The 17,243-nt window shown below is 38.3% G+C and overlaps 1 protein-coding gene across 1 annotated transcript in view; it reads left to right on the top strand.

Moving 5' to 3' along the window:
* Positions 1 to 453: 453 nt before the first annotated feature.
* The window catches only part of LOC142748011 (guanylyl cyclase-activating protein 1-like), a 29,180-nt gene continuing 12,390 nt past the window's right edge, over positions 454 to 17,243 (top strand). Inside the window, exons 1-3 of the mRNA XM_075855129.1 lie at positions 454 to 651; positions 4,658 to 4,807; positions 12,164 to 12,254. Of these exons, the coding sequence (XP_075711244.1) occupies positions 454 to 651; positions 4,658 to 4,807; positions 12,164 to 12,254 (439 nt within the window). The remainder of the gene's footprint in view (positions 652 to 4,657; positions 4,808 to 12,163; positions 12,255 to 17,243) is intronic.

A 17,243-nucleotide genomic window follows, 5' to 3' on the forward strand; every position in this document is an offset into this window, starting at 1 on the left:
TAATCTCTTAAAGGCTGAGATTAACCTTGACACTTCTAATGTCTTGGTACATGAATACATTGGATGGCATCAAGTTGGATTAAGCATCCGGTAACTGGCAAATGCTGCCGGGTCAGTTTAAAAGCCACTATACAACGAAACACTTGTAGTACGGGGAACTGTGCTGAGGGGACTGCCATTATCGGAGAGACCCCAGAATACAGAACACCCTACATTATTTTTGTCTTGCGTCTAAACCACGTCTGGCATTTAAATAAGACAAAGAAGCTGAAAGAAATATCTGGATTTATGTGTTTTAACTATTTTTCCAGTTGAAAAACTTCCTGAATCATTTTTGTGCCGAATTACAAAGCCTTTACCTTCAGACCTCAATAAAATCTCAGGAGCTGTGAATAAAGACTGCAGCTTTAAGAAAAAACTACATTTAGGAAAAAGGAACAAACATAGAAGGTAATGGGTAATACAAGCAGCTCTACAGTAGACGACCTGCAGGCAGTGGAAATCCATCACTGGTACAAGAAGTTCATGACTGAATGTCCATCAGGACAACTAACCCTACATGAATTCAAGCAGTTCTTTGGTTTGCGAGGACTAAGTGGAGAAGCCAACAGCTACATAGAACAAATGTTTCGTACGTTTGATATGAACAAGGTAAAATTATTATTTTTAAATTTAAACTTATTCTTACATTATACGATTTCATATTGGCAAATATTAAACAACTTCTGTTCTACTTTATGTAGAGTAACTTCCACTAGACTGATCAAAGGTAACAGAAGTTTGGCTGATATTAGTTTGTGCATAATTATGTCTTTGGTTTCTTATTTCTTCTCTTACTCAGCAGGTAATGATCACGTGTTATTAAGATTATGTATTATTATACATCTAGTAGAGAATCTGCCTAAAGTGTGTATGACAAAAAGCATTATACTCCACTACCCAGCTATAAAGTAAATGACTCCTTCAAATAACACTGCCATTATTATGTCACTTTTTAAAAAATAAAAATACATGGTTATTTTTCTATGAAATGTATTACAAAAAAAGCTGTGTTTTTTTCCACCAGTCATATTTTTTCCATTGAAGTCTATGCAATGATGGTTAAAAAAATGATGTTTTATTTAACATCCATCATTTCAATCAATCATAGATGCACATGACAAGAACATAGTTTTGCATCTATACAAAACTATGTGAATCTGTCCAATATTCATAGAATATTCGGGCAGATTTACTAATACTGTCTTGAATTTACACAGCTTAGAATTAGACTAGATGGCCCAAATTAATCACAGTGGCTCATTCTGGATGATAAATTTGGTGCATTTTTAGACACTTGTGTTTAACTTAATACCACCTCCTTGTTTGGCTTATTTTTGTCCCCTTTCTCCTATAAGCCACTACCCCTTGTTGGGAGATTTACAAACATCTGTTCTTTTGGCACATTTCATTAATAAATTTGTCGAAAAAATAGTTTGCCCCAAGTAGAAGGTGCAACTTTTGCCAGAATTCTGTTACAACATTAATAGTAAATCTGCCCCATTGTGCACAGTTTTTGGCATCTGTGTAGAACAGCATCGTTTATTTTTTTTTTCAATTCAAATTTTTATTATATTTTTGAAATAAACAACAGGTATGATAACAAAAAAGGACATCCGATTCATAATAAAATCAAATCACTGGCAGACCTAGCAGGGCTAGAACAACATAGTTGAACAAGTGACTAGAGGAGGGTCACAAAATTATTAAGGGAATGGGTGAATTACAGTATAAAGAAAAAAAATGAAATGTTTGGGTAAAAAAAACATGGCTTAGAAGCGATCTAATCCATTTATAGAACTATATCAACGGACAGTACAAAGATCTGTCTAATGAACTTTTTACACCTAGGCCTGTAACAATGACAAGGGTGCATCCTCTACAATTAGAGGAAAAGAGGTTTCAACATCATCATAGCTGAGGATTCTTTACTGTAAAAGCACTGAGACTATGGAACTCTTTTAGGAATTTGTGATGGTTGACTCATTGAAAGAGTTTAAAAGGGCCTGGATGCCTTTGTACAAGATTTTATGATGCAACAGATAGGTTTTCAGAGTTGTTGTGTGGATTGGTACATTTACATATTGAATTATAGCTTTTGCTATGTCAAATTCCATTAATACCAAATGTTAATGAAACTCTTAAAACCAGAGCTGCCAACAATGAAGAATATATTCATAAATACAACATATAGGCCAAGCCATAAATTCATGTATTAGACTTATTAAAGTCTAAAATGTCCTTAATTTCAAACGTATTCTGTCTGCCTTTATCACTAGTGGTACTATTGTTTTCTTTTAGTTGACAAGGACTATATAGCAGTTTAGGATAGCCATGCATGCCCAGTGCCGAACACTAATGAAGTATACTGTCCTGAGCTGTTATCCGTATACTGTTTTCAGTATTTTGCCTATGTGCAAAGTTGACAGACACATTTTTGTGGGCATCTAATAGGCTGTTCAATGACCGCACCGCTTTCCTTCTGCTTCATCTATCAGAGAAAAATAAGGGCATGAAAACCTAAATGTATTTATAAAGTTATACTATTAGGTTTTGTAATATTCGCTCTCTTACGTGCGCTAACACAGTCGATTTGCTTAGCAGCACTGGGAGTGCGCACAGTTGCTGGGACATGTTGTTTCTTTATGCCTACCCAAACATGGTCACTGGAGCCACAAAAGACAGCGAAAACACCAGGGGGTACCAAGTTGTGGCTGAATTAAAACTATATATAACCATGGAAAATAGGTAAATTTCACATTACCAACAAGATGGGAATTTGTAGTAGTCGTCAGAAAACTTTCATAGTGATCAGAAACTTTTGAACAATTTCCCATGTATGCTGGTTAAACGGCTAAAACGGTTTCTGATTTTGCCAACAAAGCCATTTTAAAATCTTGTTTTTTTCAGATGCAACTTTTTAATATTTTTTTTTACATTTTTCTTTTACACACATACGTACTATTTGTTTTTTAGAATAACTAGTGTAAGAAGAGTAGCAGACAAGAGTAGCAAAAAAGAAAAATTAATTTTATTCAAGTTCGATTAAAGAAAAACTCCATTATTTCACAGTTACTGGAGCTGCTATTGCATTTGTCACAAAGTGAGCACTCTTCCTCTATTGCAGTAGTCCCCAACCAGTGGTTCGGAGGAGTCATGACCATAAGCACTGGCTAAAATACGACATCCACAGTGACAATATTGCAGGTATATCCTAAAACAACCCCACACACATTTGGATGGTATAATAGCTATTTTCTTAGTATATCCAACTTGTGACATGCAGTATTATGTGTACCACTGTCTTTACTGCAGCCAATCTGTGGTTGAAAAGATAACAACCAAAAGCTTGAGGCTCCTATGACTGTAATATATTCATATGTATAATATTGCCATTTCATGTTTTCTTGTTGCTTTATATTTACTATGACTATCCACTATTTCTGAGTTGAGTTTGGCTCCCAACCATCGTTCAAAGTTGAACGTGGCTCACAAAGTGCAACAGGTTGTGGACCTCTGCTCTTTTGTATGCACAGTACCCATTTTGACTAATGGATACTGTGACTGTTGAGAAGGCAGAAACAGTAAAATAAAACCTCGTTTTGTTCGTTCAGCCTCTATGACCGCAGTATTTTTTATTATTTTGTCATTTATTTTTATGAAATTTTTACTTTGCATGTAACAAAATAATGTGGCAATGTGGCCTTTTTTACCAATTAGGTTACTATCATATATTTCCACCATCTGTAGGATGGTTTCACCAACATCAGATCTTCCATTTGTAACATCCATGCTGTAGAAGCAGTGTTTTCTTATATATTAAACAGTTCTACAGGGATGTTTAATGGCGTAAAATGATTTCTGCCTACTATGATAAAAAGGAATGGCTATAGTGTACTTTGCAGATTATGCAGATAGGGGGTTCCCTAAGGGACTTGGTGGGATCAGTCTGTATCTTCTAGTTATACTTTATCTTCCTAAACCCCAAAAAATGTTTACATAGTTTCTAGTGTTTTTAAAATCTTTTTTAAACTTATAACAGTTATACAGATGTAGCATTCATTATCTTTACTTTAATAAGACTATGTTCCCATCTACGTTGTGTTATTCCGTTGTTCTGCTCCATCAGAGGAGCAGAACAAGTGAAATACGGAAATAACAGTTCACTTGCACAACGGATACTACCGGAGGCCGATGGAACCCATTGACTTTAATGGGTTCCCTCGGCTTACCTGTAGGGTGTCTGTGATTTTACTGGAGACAATAGCGCAGCATGCTGCGCTTTTGTCTCCGGTAATCTCGGCCGTATCTGCGACGGAGGCCCCTAACGGAGATGTGATTGAGGCCTAACTTGCTGCAGCATGATAAGTGAAATATTAAGTTATTTAAAACCATTGAAAAAGTCAAGTTAAAGATTCTTGCCACTATGCATTTAATGTGTTAAAACTAAAGTTAAAAGATCGCTACATCTGTATAGCAAAAAATAATCGAAATGCAAAATTGTGAAAAAAATGTAAACCATTTTCACACATGCTATATTCATTTTACATAGATTTTTTTTTTAGACTGCATGGGCAGTGTATTATATGGAATTAATGTTTTTCTCTAATTATTTCAGGATGGATATATTGATTTCATGGAGTATGTGGCTGCTCTCAGCCTTGTTCTCAGGGGAAAAATTGAACAGAAGCTACGTTGGTATTTTAAACTTTATGATGTGGATGGAAATGGCTGCATTGACCGACATGAACTGCTTAATATAATTAAGGTACGTGAGACCGACATTGTAAAACACTTGCAACATTTTGGAGTCCTTCCCATTCAAGTCCCTTTAACATTCCATTGCTTTATGTACCAAACTAAGGCTCTGTTCATGTCACATTTTGGCATTACGTTCAGTGTGCACCTTTGAAGAATTCAGTAAAAACCAATACCTCAGATAATTGCAACTGCATCAGCAACCGGCAAGGTCGGGCAGATATCGGGGCCTATTACTTCTCTCTGCTCTCAATTAACATATTCTCGGCATAAAAACGTAATAGTATTTTTATTCACAGGCATAATATACTGACGTTTGAATATATATCTCTGACTATACACTTACGCAGGGCCGGCATCAGCACCCGGCAAGGTCAGGCAGATGCTGGGGTCCATTACTTCTCTCTGCTCTCAATTAACGTTTTCTTTACCTAAAAATGTAATAGTATTTTTATTCACAGTCATAATAAACTGGTATATGAATATATATCTGTATATTATAGGTAGAAAAAAAGGTGAAATGTAAAATGTAAATTTTTTGGGTGAAGTTTTCTGCTTAAAAATAGTGCAAAAGCAATTACAATGAACAAATTTTTTTTAATACGCTCTTTTAAATAAACCGTAAATAAAATGGACATATTTAGTAACCCTGTAACCATCCATACAATACAGTGAACACGTTATTTATAGTCATCGTTTAATGGTGTAAATATAATGGCCAAATTGCTAAAAAAAAAAACATCTACATTTAAGCCATAATAAAAGTTACAATTAAATTAAACACTAACTTATGTGTATGGCAAAATGGTGGCTAAAAAATCAACAGCTCAACTTGCAAAAAAACGACGCCTACATAAAAATAAAAAAATTATGCGGGAATGCAAAAAAAAACCCACTTCTGGCATTTTCCAACTGTTTAAGGGTTAAATTATAAAACTTTGCAGTATTCAGCTGCCTCTCTCCTTCTTAGGCCTAATTCACACAAGCATGTTTTGTCCGTGATATACGGACCACATGTCGGTCGCATTTCCCGGACCGAATACTGTGCAGGGAGCCGGGCTCCTAGCATCATAGTTATCTATGACGCTAGGTTTCCTGCCTCCCCGCGGAACTACTGTCTTGTGCTGAAAACATTATCGTACGGGACAGTTTTCCCGCAGCGAGGCAGGGACTCTTGGCATCGTACATAACTATGATGCTAGTAGCGTTCCCCCCTGCACGGTGTTCGGTCCGGGAAATACTGCCAACATGCGGACCATATATCACGGACCGAGCACGGTCGTGTGAATTAGGCCTAAGGGTACACCACTGCTCAAATTCAATACACCACCCTATTGACGCTATCCTGGCCAAATGTATTAGTCTGAAGGTTTGATGGGTGTGTCAACTGGCACCCTTCAATCACCTGCCCAGATCCAAATCGATTAGTTACATCGATATATCGGAGAGAAGTAAGACACAAAGAGACAATGCTTTGTATACCCAAATAATCCTTACCAGGTATATTGGTAGAATGTAATTACAATAGTATCTCAAGAAAAGCTCTAGCTCAGCCAATCACGTACAATGGGACGTTGGCTCTAGCTCAACCAATCACGTACAATGGGGAGTTGTTCGAGCTGAGCCAATCACGAGCAAGTAAGGCTTCTTATAGGAACTTACATGTAAGACAAGAGCTTCTCACGAGAAGTAATGAGTAAGATAAGATTTCCCCATAACAATCTTCAGCTGCAAGGTCAACACGTACATTTTCATAGCAGTCTCACATAAGGAATGATAAACGTAGCTAAGAATGTTTAACCATATGATTGTCCAGACAAGCCCAACGTAAATTAAATTTTACAGAGAAGCAGATGATTCTTCAAAATATAAAATGGATTCTTCATAGGATTCTTCATACAAAATGGAGTCACTTAAGTGTATTTTGCTCACTTTTTCACAATTAAATCATAATTTTTTGGGGGAAATTAACAAAAGAAGCTAGTTTGTTAAAAAAAAAAAATAGATTCACACAAAATAGACAAACTCTTGACTACTGTTTTACAGTATTCCTTTGTTTGTAGTCCGGCATTAGCGTTACTTAATATTGGAGTCGCTGACTTTCATTCTCATGATAGAACAATCATATTTCATGTTTTGACCTCTGCAAAGATTCTGATAGCTAAATATTGGAAGCAGACTGCCACTGCTACCATGTCTGAAGTAATTCAATATGTCAATACAACTTGCATTATGGAAAGAACGGTTTCTACTGTACATGGGTATCAATTCTCTCAGGGATTATGTTTGGACAAATGGCAGTCCTCTGGGTACTTTATGGACGCTCTTCATACCTAATTGTACATGCCTGTATCTCTGTCTTTCTCCTATCTCATTTATAACTGGTGAGTTTTGTTTTTGTTCAGGTTTGTTTTTGTTTGGCTTTTTCTTTCTTTCTTTCTTTCTTTTTATAATAAACCTCAGCATGTCCTTACTCTTCTTTATATACACATGTATGTATTCTTGGAATGTATAATGGTTTATTTTTGTAAACTTGCGGATGTGTACTGCTATGGAATTTTGTTTTAGCTACTGTTCCTGATACATTTTGTACATTCCTATTCTGTAACATCTCTGATGATGGTTCAATATCCTACTGTGTATTTGCTATTTTGTCAATAAAAAATATGTTTAAAAAAAATAAAAATAAAAAATAGATTTACTGTATTTAGGTAAATCAACATGTTTTGAACTTATGAATATTGTTTACAAATGAATTGAGCCTTGATTTGCTTACATTATTTTCTCATCAAGGTATCCAACCTTAGGGTCTGTTCACATTAAGTTTTTTTACTTCTGTCGGAGATATACGTCAGGAGGAGTCCCAACGTATAACTCTGACGTATCCTACTATATATGCATATACTGGGGTAAGTTAACCGAACTCCACGGGCACAGCGCTACTTTAAGTGTTTCACACACCCCTGAGATAGTGCCATGCACCCCCCTCTAGTTAGTCTCACACACAGTACTCCCTGTAGATAGTGCTCATTGTGTAATAGTGCCCCTTAAACAAGTAATAAAACTTCTACTCACCTGGACCATTTCCCACAATGAACAGAGCTGCAAAATCTTACAGCCTACTCAGCCACGTTAGGCCTTCAGCCTACGAGAGGGGACCCTTGCATAAGCTGGCGCGATGCAGTGACATCATGGCCTGCAGACATAATTTGGCCTGTAGCCTTAGTGAATAGTGGTGCAGGGAGCTGACCACTCCCTGTTCTGCTATAGAATTCAATTGTATCTGCGTCCTGAGGATGCAGATACAATTAAATGTGTCAGTTGCCCAGGGATCCGGGGCACTGGACCAAAGGTCTAGAGCTTATGCCCCGTATTTCTGGTGCTAGCGACGCCACTCTCTTCAGCACCTGTTGCCATTCTTTTGACTGAACATACTTTTTCCAAATACAGACGGTTTGTTTTGGGTCGTTATCTTGCTGTAGCTTGAAAACAAACCAATAAGACGGTGCTGGAAGGGATTGGCATGGCACACGAGGATGTTTTGGTAGCACTTTGAGTTCATGATTCCATCAATTTTTAGTAAGCCACCAACCGCACTAGCTCCAAAACTTCTCTAGACCATAATGGAAACTCCTCCATTCTTGACCTTGGGCTGAATTCAAGCAGGAAGCATGCGCTTACCTGTCGCATGAACCCCAAAACCTCAAACTTCGATTTGTCTATGAAAAGAACCTTCTTCCACTATCCAGCTGCTGTACTTTTTAGCCCACAATACCCTCTTCTTTTTATTAAAGCGGCATATGCAACGGTTTCCGGACTACAACACATTGCTTAAAGCCACTGGCTACAAGGGGCATTTCACAGTTGTGATTGACATGGTTTTCTTCCTTATTTCCATCAAAGAATCACGAATCTGACAAACGGTTTTGAATATGTTCAGTTTGAAACACACTCTGATAAATTTGTCCCTCTGTTTTGTGGTCACTCGAGATTGTCCAGGTCGTGGTCGATCACATACACTCTTGTTTTCGGCGTATCTCTTCAGGGTACAGTGCACGCCACCAAGAGAAACCTTCTCCAGGCGAGCAATTTCCCGCCGGCTATGCCCTGCATTTCTTAAAGCGACTATGTCAGATCGCTTTTTGGTTAACTTCTTCCTGTGAGCCATTTACAAGACCACTTTACACATTTTCACAAATTTACACAGTATCACAATACAAGGCAAACACCGGAGTTATTTCACTGTGTACAGTGGGGATTGAAAAACCTGTGTAAAATAGAAACTGTCTTTATTGCCTATAGTAACCAATCACAGCGCAGCTTTCATTTTATATTCTGCTCTTGAAAAATGAAGGGCCCATGTAAACAAAGGCCCTGCATTTATGTCTGACATTGTAGAAAAAAAGTAAACCACATGATCAACTTTTCTTGAGATTTAGACTTATGCCTTCTGAAGCATACATTTGACGGTTCCATTAAAGCCTATGTAAACAAAAATAGTATTGTTAAGTATATATTGGTTGTTGTTTTTTTTTGTGATGCAAATATCATCATTGTCTAGACTTTTCTGTATCTGAATCTGCCAAACAAATGCCGAAGGACACATTTTTCATACTCATTTGAACTACAATCATCTCTCACATAAAAATCTATATGAATGCTACAGCATACAGCTGTATACTTTTTATTTTGTTATACAGACGTTGAGCCTTATATGCATTTTATTTGCAGATTCCACAGTGCAGAAGTAGTCCTGTATTGTGCTTAATGTTAACTCTAGAATCCTTTTTGTCCTAACATAACTCAACGCGAATATAAAAATATTGAGGCAACTTTTGTATATCATTGTCTTTATTGTCTTGTGTATACAAAAACTCAACTTAGGATCTACTCAGTTAAAGGGATTTTCTGGGAAGTGAAAATGTTTTCTTAGGGACTGCAAATAAAATAAATAAATCAAAAAAGCAAAACTTACCTATCCTTGCCCCAGCAATCCAATGCTGACGCTATGGCGGCAGTCCCGGTGCTTGTTTACAGGCTCGTAGCATATGACCACTGCAGCCAATCAGAGGGCTCAACTGCCATATGTTGTATTTCTGTCAATATGACAAAAATGGATTGCCGGGGCAAGGATAGGTAAGTATTGCTTTTTTGTTTTATTTCATTTGTAGCCCCTAAGAAACATTTTTCACTTCCCAGATAACCCCTTTTAGACTTTTGCCTCTCTCAGCATCTACGTGTCCGAGGCAGTCATCTCAGTTGGCTTAATTTCCAGCTTAGGATAAGTTCACATTACGTTAGTCCATACAGATGACATATGTTCTAAAACGTATATTGTTAAAACAAATGCAAACATAGCAACTGTATGCCTATACAAGTGCACACATCTGCCATTCACTTCCTTTCTAAAAAAAAATTAAATTGTATAGTCTATATAAACCTGCCAAGCACATGCCAAAATTACACTTTTGGCATACACCTGCCCCTTACAAGCCTATAGGTACTTTTTCAGGAATATATGTCCGAAGTAGTGACCAAATGTCGTGTGAACCTAGCCTAATTTTTTCCCTCAAAGATCTTAACTGGCCTTTAGCAGATACTTAGTCATGTCTCAAGGTGGTTGTTGAGCTGTCCTGTCAGTTCAGTTGGATTTAAGCCTAGTTATAATTAATCTGCTCGTATTAAGGGTGTTAATCTTCTAAAGGACAGATATGTGGAGATTAATTTGAATGTGACCTAGTAACTCAAGTATTTAAAACCAAGAACGAAATCAGCTACTATTCAGATACACACAGTACTTTAATGTACATTTTCCCAAGAAAGCACATAAACACAGTTCCTTTACATGGTATTTTCTATCGCTTAACCTCTTAACGCCGAAGGACGGATATATCCGTCCTCTGCAGCTGCTAGTTCGCGCAGGAGGACGGATATATCGGTCCTCTGATCGCGTGGGTACTGACAGTGTACCCACGCGATCAGTGGCAGGAGCACGGCTGTTATACACAGCCTGGCTCCTGCCCCAACTGCCGGAATCGAAGCGAGCTCTGATTCCGGCAGTTTAACCCATTAAATGCCGCTGTCAATAGCGTCAGCGACATTTAATGTGTTTGATAGAGGGAGGGAGCTCCCTCTTTCACCCCATCGGCGCCCCCGCAAAGAAATCGCGGGGCGCAGTCAGGTTTCCATGGCAGCTGGGGCCTAACAAAGACCCCCAGGTCTGTCCTCAGCAAATGCCTACTAGTTTTACACTGACAGGCAATAATGCTTTGGTATACTAAGTATACCAAAGCATTATATATGCGATCGGCAGATCGCATAGTGAAGTCCCCTGGTGGGACCAAAAAAAAAAAATGTAAAGCAGTTAAATTAACTTTGTGGAAAAAATAATAATAATTTACGGTCAAAATTAAATAAAACTTTTTTTTTGCCCAAAAAGTCATTTTATTTAGTAAAAGTGTCAAAACAAATAACACATAAACATATATGGTATCCCCGCGATCGTAACAACTTGAACAATAACACGAACACATTAATGAAACCGCCGGATGAACGGCATCCAACAAAAACGCAAAAAACAACGGCAAAATTCTCTCTTTTCTCCCATTCCCCCCATAAAAAATTAAATAAAACTTAATCTATAAGTCCTATGTATCCCAAAATAGCACTAATGAAAACTACACCTTGGCCCGCAAAAATCAAGCACACATACGGCCACATTGACGGAAAAATAAAAAAGTTACGGCTCTTGGAATGCGGCGATGCAAAAACAAGTAATTTTTTTATAAAAGTGTTTTTATTGTGCAAACGTAGGAAAACATATAAGACCTTTACATATTTGGTATCCCCGTAATCGTGCCGACCCATAGAATAAAATTAAAATTGTATTTATGCTGCATAGTAAACGGCGTAAATTTATAACGTGAAAATCAATGCTGGAATAGCTGCTTATTTTCAATTCTCTCCTAAAATAAAGTTAATAAATGTTAATCGATATATTATAAGCATCTAAAAATGGTACAATTACAAAATACAACTCCCGCAAAAAACAAGCCCTTATACGGTGATGTCCACGGAATAAAAAAAAAGTTACGACTCTTGGAATGTGACCGTGAAAAAACAAACAATAATCCTCGGTCATTAATGCGCAAAATGGCCTGGTCATTAAGGGGTTAACCACATTTGTAAGACTGTTTTATACAAATCCGATAATGATTTTGTGTGAGACTAAATGTGTGAGGAAAATGCTGGTTTATCTAAGGTGTAAAAGATTATAGACATGCTAAAGATGTCTATACAAAGTTACAGTAATTCCTTAACAACTGTTGTAACGACGGGTGTATTTATTCCTTCTCTCTTTCTGCAGGCAGTGCGAGCCATTAATGGCTGTGACCACGACTCTACAGCTGAAGAGTTTACTAATCGAGTTTTTGACAAGATTGATGTTAATGGAGATGGTAAGAATCAAATAATTGTATAGAAGGTATTAAGTGGCTGTGTCGACACATGAAGAACATATAAGGAAATGTAAAGGAAAGCACAATGTAATAATACTTACATACAGTATGCTATTTAGTTATGTATGGCATTGCCCTGTGTAAATTTCAATGGGTTTTATAGAAGTTACAAAAATTAGAAAGTACAAAAGAACGCTCCCTCGACTGAATGGAGAGATTCTGATATTAACAAATATTAATATTATATTCGGGAATTTTCTATTTATGCAGTTCTTTAATATAACCTTAAAAGTGGCTATACACTTAGCTTAATGGGAACCTTTAATCCGGTTTGGCTTCAAAACATAGTGAAAAGAAAACTAATACCATTTGCCTACACTTTGCTCTCTCATAGAAAGGTGCCCTCTTACAAAAATGGATAGAAAAGTTTCTTTAACCCCTTAAGGACGCAGCCTAGTTTTGGCCTTAAGGCTCAGAGCCCATTTTTCAAATCTGACATATTTCACTTTATGTGGTAATAACGTCGGAATGCTTAAACCTATCCAAGCGATTCTGAGATTGCTTTCTCGTGACACATTGGGCTTCATGTTCGTGGTAAAATTTGGTCGATATATTCAGTGTTTATTGGTGAAAAATTGCAAAATTTAGAGAAAATTTTGAAAAAATAGCATTTTTCAGAATTTAAATGCATCTGCTTGTAAAACAGACGGTTGTACCACCCAAAATAGTTACTAGTTCACATTTCCCATATGTCTACTTTAGATTGGCATCATTTTTTTGAACATTCTTTTATTTTTCTTGGACGTTACAAGGCTTAGAACATAAACAGCAATTTCTCATATTTTTAAGAAAATTTCAAAAGCCTTTTTTTTAAGGTACCTCTTGAGTTCTGAAGTGGCTTTGAGGGGCCTATGTATTAGAAACCCTGATAAAACACCCCATTTTAAAAACTAGACCCCCTCAAAGTATTCAAAACAGCATTTAGAAAGTTTTTTAACCTTTCAGGCATTTCACAGGAATTAAAGCAAAGTGGAGGTGAAATTTGCAAATTTCATTTTTCTTGCTGAATTTCAATTTTATTAAAAAAAAATTCTGTAACACAGAAGGTTTTACCAGAGAAAGACTACTAAATATGTATTGTCCAGATTCTACAGTTTTTAGAAATGTCCCACATGTGGCTCTACTGCGCTCGTGGAATAAAACACAAGCCCTAGAAGCAAAGAAGCACCTAGTGCATTTTGAGGCATCTTTTTTATTAGAATATATTTTAGGCAGCATGCCAGGTTTGAAGAGGTGTTGAGGTGCCAAAACAGTAGGAATCCCCCAATAGTGACCCCATTTTGGAAACTACACCTCTCAAGGAATAAATTTATGGTTGTTGTTACCATTTTGACTGCACAGTTTTTTCACAGCACGTATTTGAATTGGGCTGTGAAATGAAAAAAATGAATAAATGTCATTTGTGATCAAAATTTCTTCTTTTCAGAGGGAACAAAATACCCCATTTTGTTGCCCAATTTGTCCGTAGTGCGGCAATACCCCATTTGTGGTGATAAACTGCCGTTTGGGCCCATGGGAGGGCTCAGAAGGAAAGAAGCGCTGTGTGTTCTTTTGGAGTGCAGATTTTGCTGGTTTGGTTTTCGGGTGCCATGTCGCATTTGCAGAGCCCCAGAGGTATCAAAGCAATGGAAACCCACCAGAAGTGACCCCATTTTGGAAACTACACCCCTCAAGGAATATCATTTATTAATGTGGCCATTTAGACCCCATAGTTTCTTCACAGAACTTATTTGAATTGGGCTGGGAATTAAAACAAAATTAATTTTTTCCAATAATATGTAGTTTTGGCTGAAAATTTCTTATTTTCAGAAGAAACAAAACACCCCATTCTGTTGCGCAATTTGTCCCGAGTGCGGCAGTACCCCATTTGTGGTGATAAACTGCCGTTTGGGCCCATGGGAGGGCTAAGAAGGAAAGGACCACCATTTGGCCTACTGGGGATTTTCTGGTGCGATGTCATGTATGCAGAAGCCCCTGAGGTACCAGTACAGTTGAAACCCGCAAGAAGTGACCCCGTTTTAAAAACTACACCCTTAAGGCATTCATCTAGAGGTGTAGTGAGCATTTTGACAGGAGACCTACACCCCATAAACTGTAATGTGGGTTCTCCCGGGTACGGCAATACCCTACATGTGGCTGTTATCAGCTGCCTGGGCACACAGCAGGGCCCAGAGGTAATAGACGAGGGGGGATAAGCTGTGCGGAGTGCATCAGGGTAAGTAAAATTGGGGTAAATTATAAACCAAGGGATGTATGATAAATTTTAAAACACTCTTTCATACAGAGCTCTGACACGTGTCACATTGATATATTGTGTCATCCCTTATCGCCCTCTTATAGCAGACTTTGCACCTCTTTTGACTTTTTCCCTTCTTGCCAGTTTGGGGAACTTCTCCTGGAAAGTGTTGCCCTGGTACGATGCATGTGGCCTCGCTTCCAGACCTTCTTGGTCCCTAAAGATTAGGTTCTTGATAATCACCTCTTGAAATTCCAGGAAAGTTCCCGTCTGGCCTGCACATCGACGTAGCACGTACGCATTGTACAATGCCATCTGTATGATGTGCACGGCCAGCTTCTTATACCACACCGCATGGCGGTGTAGGGCTTCAGGACTTGATCTGACAAGTCAACCCCTCCCATGTACCTATTGTAGTCCAGGATGCAGTCTGGTTTGGGGGTGGCCTTTCCTTCATATATCCTAAATCTGTATGTATACCCTGATGCACTCTCGCACAGCTTATACATCTTCACGCCATACCTTGCCCTCTTACCCGGCAGGTACTCGCGGAATTGAAGCCTCCCTTTAAAATGTACCAGGGACTCATCAATAGAAATACACTTCTCGGGGGTGTATGCTTGGGAAAACCGGGCACTGAAACGGTCTAATAGGGGTCTCCGTTTATACAAACGGTCAAAACTGGGGTCATCTCGGGGTGGGCACGGCTCATTATCAGTATAATGTAAGAAGCGAAGTATTGCCTAATTTATTTATTTTTTTAGGTTCCAGTTCAATTCTGAAGTTGCTTTGAGGGGCCCATATATTAGAAACCCCTATCAAACACCCCATTTTAGAAACTAGACCCCTCAAAGTATTCACAACAGCATTTAGAAAGTTTATGAACCCTTTAGGTGTTTCACAGAAATTTAGCGCAAAGTAGAGGTGAAATGTAAAAAAATTTTTTGTCAGAAAATCCTCTTTATACCATGTTTTTTATAACACAAAAGGATTTATCAGAGAACCACAACTTAATACGTATTGCCCAGATTCTGCAGTTTTGAGAAATATCCCACATGTGGCCCTAGTGCGGTAATGGACTGAAGCACCGGCTTTCGAACCAAAGGAGCACCTAGTGGATTTTGAGGCCTCTTTTTTATTAGGCACCATGTCCGGTTTGAAGAGGTCTTGTGGTGCCAAAACAGTGGAAACCCCCCAAAAATGACCCCAATTTGGAAACTAGACCCCTTGAGGAATCCATTGTAGTTTTCTTGGGGTGCATGTGGCTTTTTGATCAGTTTTTATTCTATTTTTAGGTGGCGCGGTGACTAAAAAACAGCAACTCTACTATAGTTTTTTTATTCTATTTTTTTTACAGCGTTCACCGTGCGCTATAAATGACATTCACTTTATTCTGTGGGGCGATACGATTATGGCGATACCCTATGTTTATAGTTTTTTTTTATGTCTTATGGCGTTTGCACAATAAAATACGTTTTGTAAAAAATCATTCACTTTTTGTGTTACCTTATTCTAAGCGCCAGAACTTTTTTATTTTTCAATCAATAAGGCCGTGCGAGGACTTATTTTTTGCGTAACGAACTGTAGTTTCGATCAGTACCATTTTTCGGTACATTCAACTTTTTGATCTCTTTTTATTCCGTTTTTTGGGAGGGGAAGTGATCAAACAATTGTGGTACGGTTTATTATTATTTTCTTTTACGGCGTTCACCGTGCGGAATAAATAACGAAATAATTTTGTAGTTCAGGCCGTTACGGATGCGGCGATACCAATTATGTATAGTTTATTAGTTTGTTTATATATTTTTATTAATAATAAATGACTGATGAGGGAAAAAGGGGGATTTTTACTTTTAATACTTTTAAAACTTTTATTTTCTTATTTTTACACAACTTTTTTTTACTTTTTTTCAACTTTATTACTTTGTCCCACTAGGGGACTTGAGGGCAGGAGGCCCTGATCGCTGTTCTAATACACTGCACTACATGCGTAGTGCAGTGTATTAGAGCTGTCAGCTACTCACTGACAGCAAGCATAGTGGATCCTGACTTTGTCAGGACCCACTAGGCTTCCGTCGATGGCATAGCCGGACGCCATTGTTTGGTGTCAGGTTGCCATAGCCACCATCGCCGGCTCTATCGATTAGCAGGCCGGCGATGGCAGCTTAACCCCTAAAAAGCCGCGATCTCTATAGAACGCGGCTTTTAAGGGGTTAATCAGCGGGGACACAGCGATCGGTCCCCGCTGTAGGAGCTGTGACAGCTGCTGAACAAGACAGCAGCTGTCACAGCTCCTGTATGTGTCGGGAGGATGGCCGAAACGGACGTTATTCCCGAGACGTACTATTAGGTTATGGAGCGCGAACGATACGGGAAGGGGTTAAAGTGTATCTGTAAAAAAATTTAAGTTAACCTATGCTATTTCAAGTTGACAATAGAAGCATATTCTCAATGTATTCCCCTTACCAATATGCTATTATTTGCCTCCTGTAGCCCCTTGTTCACTGGTATATGCCCCTGCTTTGGCCACTGCTACATGGCGCTCCACGGTCGTTGCTAAGAGGAATCCGTATCCAGCTCTATCCGATACTGGGTAAGAATACAAGGGAGAACATATGCATCTTGGGAGGCACGCAGTTGGCATGTGATCCCCCGATGCTGTCTGCAGTAAACCGAGAATAGCGGCCACTTTA

This window comes from Rhinoderma darwinii, chromosome 3 (assembly GCF_050947455.1).
Source record: "Rhinoderma darwinii isolate aRhiDar2 chromosome 3, aRhiDar2.hap1, whole genome shotgun sequence".
Taxonomy (NCBI): domain Eukaryota; kingdom Metazoa; phylum Chordata; class Amphibia; order Anura; family Rhinodermatidae; genus Rhinoderma; species Rhinoderma darwinii.